Source organism: Tupaia chinensis, unplaced genomic scaffold, assembly GCF_000334495.1.
Source record: "Tupaia chinensis unplaced genomic scaffold, TupChi_1.0 Scaffold149964_1, whole genome shotgun sequence".
In the NCBI taxonomy this organism is placed as follows: Eukaryota; Metazoa; Chordata; class Mammalia; order Scandentia; family Tupaiidae; genus Tupaia; species Tupaia belangeri.
The window spans coordinates 682478-686725 of record NW_006209805.1 but is presented as its reverse complement, the minus strand read 5'-3'; the positions used below and the strand labels follow the sequence as shown (position 1 = coordinate 686725).

At 60.5% G+C, this 4248-nt stretch overlaps 1 protein-coding gene across 1 annotated transcript in view; it reads left to right on the top strand.

The window, feature by feature from the left end:
• Positions 1–3972: 3972 nt before the first annotated feature.
• The window catches only part of POLR2E (RNA polymerase II, I and III subunit E), a gene marked incomplete at its 5' end in the record, with an annotated part of 12733 nt that continues 12457 nt past the window's right edge, over positions 3973–4248 (top strand). The window contains 1 exon segment of the mRNA XM_014585487.1: positions 3973–4019. Coding sequence (XP_014440973.1) covers positions 3973–4019 — 47 coding nt within the window.

The following is a 4248-nucleotide window of genomic DNA, read 5'->3' as shown; positions in this document are numbered from 1 at the left end:
CGCCTCCCCGCCCTTGGCCACGCCCTCCAACGCTCTCATTGGCCAACGGCGCCTGAGCTGCCGACGCGCTGAAACACTAGCCAATGGGAGGCCAAGGCGGAATAAGGGGGCGGGGCTGGGCCTGCGGTGGAGAGTATTGTTGTCGGTGACTGCGCATGCTCGCAGGAGGGCGGGTGGCCGTGTCCATGCAGGCTGTGAGTTGCGAAGTTGCGGACAGTTAACTGGTAGTTGACCGCAGCGCGGCGGGTTGGCAGACAACGGAGCTCAAACTCGCCGTAAAGTGCTTGAAAATGGGGTTTTGGGCTTTTTGATGTAAATAAAATCAAACCGAGTTGGCCAAGCCCAACACCCAGTTTCCGTCCACTTGGGGCTACAGTGTCGCTGCAAGGCCCCTGGCATATCCCGACCGCGGCCCCTCTTATGGGGAACCAACGAAGGCATGGGGGTCACCAGCAGAGAGTGACCCCACAGAGGGTCCCGTGCCCCAACCCCCGCTGGGGGTCCTTTTTCTGCACGTGGTCTTCACTGCAGCTGCTCCTGCCCGCTGCGGCCCGCGGGCACTGGAGCAGTTAACGTGTAACGGAACCTCGCTGACCCCTGTGCGCCCTCCGGCGTCACCCCCACCCTCGGCACGTCCTTTAAAGCGGAACCTCCATCTAACAGACCCACGTGTACACTGCCAACTGGCAGTGCTGGGCGTCTTGGCTGAGACGTTGGGCCGCAAAGGTCCAGATCCGCCTCATTCTTGGGAACTCAGTCGTGGAATTCCAGGAGGCTTGGGTGTCCGGTCACGTGTTTTCGGACAGCCAGGTGTCTGCGTTTCCGGTTGCTGGTTATGGTCCGGCCCCTCCAGTGCAGGTTGTGCAGAGGCAGCGGCAGGGGGCGGGGCGGGAGACTGGAAGGGTCAGAAACACAGGTGGACTGAGTTTGGTGCGGAGCCTGGGGAAACTGGGCCTGGTGCCCTAATCCCTGCCTCTGGCAAGCCTGGCTTCCTGGCCTCCCTCCAGCAGCCACTGCCAGGAATTGCCCAAGTTGCGGCTTGGTGCACGCCTCCCTGCTCAGAAAGCCCCCACCTCCAGCCTGGCAGCAGAGGCACCTGTGGGAGCCCTAGGGAGGGCTCAGCTGTGGGAGATGCGAGTGGTTTTCCACGAGCTGTTGTAAAGCACACACCCAAGGGGTATTGGTTTCAGGTTTGCCAGAACACTGCCTGCCCTCAGTGCCCCACGGGGCGGGTAGAGAGGTAGATAATGTGGCCCAGTGGCAGGGTTTGGGAAGCTGCCCCGCCCTGAAGGGATTTATGCCTGGGGTTTCATTCCCAGCCTCTCCAGTGACTCTGTTTTGCAAATGGGGAAACAGCCTTGGGGCAGTGAATACCAGGACCTGACCTGTGGCCCCATTTCTTTAAAAAGTTTTTGAAATTGAGATCATATATAAGGGGACCTTAAAAAGTTTGTAGAAACATACAATTAGGGGCCGGGGCCACCAGTGGAATGATGGTTAAGGTGGCTGGATCCCACATGGCTTGAGTCCGGAACCCCGGGGGGCTTGAAACACATGCAGGGCACATGTGCGTGCATGCCCAAAATCCAGAGAGGAGGATGGAGGGGAAGGGGTTGCGGCAGGGGCCACCCCCAGTGCGGTGCATGATTTCTCACTCTCACTCTCCAGAGAGCCCTGATGCCTCATAGAAAAAAAAAAAAAAAAAAAACACAAAAAGAAAAATGGAATTAAAGTATGCATTTACTCTGGTGCAAAACAATTCTGAACTCCATGCGTGACTCTTCCCCGGTCTCACGGCCCTCATGTCACTCACAGCGTGCTACTGCATGACCGGAGCATGCCCACGGTGCGCTGTGGCCATCACCGCTGCCCGCCCTCCCCCAGCCCCTGAGACCCCCCTTCTGGACATCCCTGTAAGTGGGGTCGTCTGCTGTGACCTTTTCCATCTGGCCTGTCAGCCTGACAAGGTAAACTGAGGCAAAGGCTGTGACTCCGAAGGCGACCATCCAGGCCCGGCTGGAAACTGCCAGCCTGACCTGCTCACCCTAACCCTCGGCGAGTTAAGGGCAGTCTGAGCCGGACAGGCCGCCCTGGGCAGCAGGTGTCCTGGCCGCGGCCGTCCGTGCCCTGGTCTTCTGCAAGGCTGTGGCTCCCGCAGCGTCCCTTGTGTCCCTTCTTGTTATCAGGCACGTGCACTTGAGGAAACGCCCTCCATGACCGTCCCTGGCTCCGCTATCAGGGTTGACACGATCCGGGATGAGTGACCCCAAGTGTGTTCACATGTGAACCCCTGTGGACAGTGCAGGAGGTGGTGGTCCATGCGCCGGGGTTGGGCATGTGGGCTGGTCCTGCCTTCGGGCCCTGCCACGCTGCCCAGTCCGTGTAGCGGTGTGAGGCCAGAGTCCTCCGTGGCCAGGCACGGCAGCCTCAGCCTGGAGACAGGGCGCTGGGCCTGCCTGCCCCCTCACCCACCCCAGGTTGGTGTGCACCGAGTCCCTGCCACTCCCTGGGGCTGGGCTCCTTTCCAAGCGAGGCTGGACTTCCTTGCTGTGGAGCACAGCAGGGCTGGACCCCACATGGTCAACCATGTTCGAGTCCAGGACTGGTAGCTTGCTTTCTCACTCCCCCCATCAAATTTAAAGAAATAATTAAAGTTACTTAAAATAATTCTTTTATTTCTTTTTTTTTTTGGAGAGAATTTTACTATAGGGCACGTGTGCTCACCTGAAAGACAGACACAGAGAGATAGAAAGCGAGAAATCACCCCCAGGGGGGATGGCTACACTGCAATCCCTTCTCCTCTATTCTCCTCTTGGGATCTTGGGCACGCAGGCACACACGTCCGGCCTGCGTTTAAGCCACCGGGTCCGAGACTCGAACCGTGGTTGACTACATGGGAGTCCAGCGACATAGCCATTACGCAAAATGCTGGTCCCAAAATAATTCTTAAAAAAAAAAAAGTCACCCAGTGTGACCCTGGGCCTGGGCCTGGGCCCCTCCTGCTCCTGCTTCAATTCCTTTCCTCCGTCACCGTCACCGCCTACCCCAATCTCGCTGGGTCAGAGCGGCCCAGGCCAGCCCACACCTGGAACCTGGCGGAGTGGTGGCACTTGGCAGTGTGCCCCCTCACCTTCAGACACCTGCTCCTCCTGCCTCCTGGACACCTGGCCACCCCTTGCCCTACTTAAGGACACCTGTAAGCCACAGGCTGCTCCAGCCACTGCCGTGGTTACCGGCCCAGTGCAATGGGCACGCTGCAGGAGGGACGTGAGGCACAGAGAGGTTCAGAGGTGCCTGAGGTCGCACAGCCAGGCTCGAGCCCAGGTCTGTGTTGAGACTGCTTCCCCATCCCCATCTCTGGGTCTTTGAACCTCGGCCAGGTGGCCCAGCCATGGTCTCTGCTCCGGGACCTCGGCCAGACCCTGGGTTTTAATCTCCACACATGCCACACACCTGCACACCCCTCTCAAATAGCGACGTACACGTGTGGAAGCTGAGGCTCGCGGCATTGACCTACACGTGACGAGGACCCACTAGAGAAAACCACAGTTTGATGCACAGATTCCTAATAGGAATTCCCTAATTAGCACCCCGACCGTCCCTAGGAAACGAACGGACGTTTTACGTACCCGCGCGGGCCTCAACGCGCCGCCCACTCCCCGCCTCCGCCTGCTGGGGTTGTAAACCACCGCTCAGGTCGGGAGTGGAGTAGAAACTACAACTCCCGAGAGGCCTTGCAGCTAAAGCCACGCGAGACTGGGGCGAGGTTCTCGCGCAACCAACCTCTGCGCCCCGAAGGCCCGGGCTGCCCTGGGCGCTGCCGGTCCCAGGCCGCGCTGCACTAAGGCGTTCGCCTGCGACAGCCCCGCGCGGGGCGGCTGGGAGAGGACCCCTGAGGACCCGGCGCAGGTGCATGCGCATTCCGACGGGCCCAGACCGGCGTCTGCGGGTGGCTGCAACAGCGGTACGAAGAGGAGGAGACCTACCGGCTCTGGAAGATCCGCAAGACCATCATGCAGGTGGGCGTGGGGCCCCCGTTTATCTCGTGAGCTGGAGAGGGCGAGACAATTCGACGGGGCCTCCCCTTCCGTACCTCCAGCCGGCGACTTCTCCGGCGTCCCGGGAGGCGAACCCAGGACCCTGCGGAGGAAGGCGAGGCGAGGGCGCCCCCGAGGTGCGCACATGCCGCCCTGGGCTGCGGCGGGGCGCTGGGTCCATGCGCGGTCCCGCAGTTGCGTCCGGCGAGCC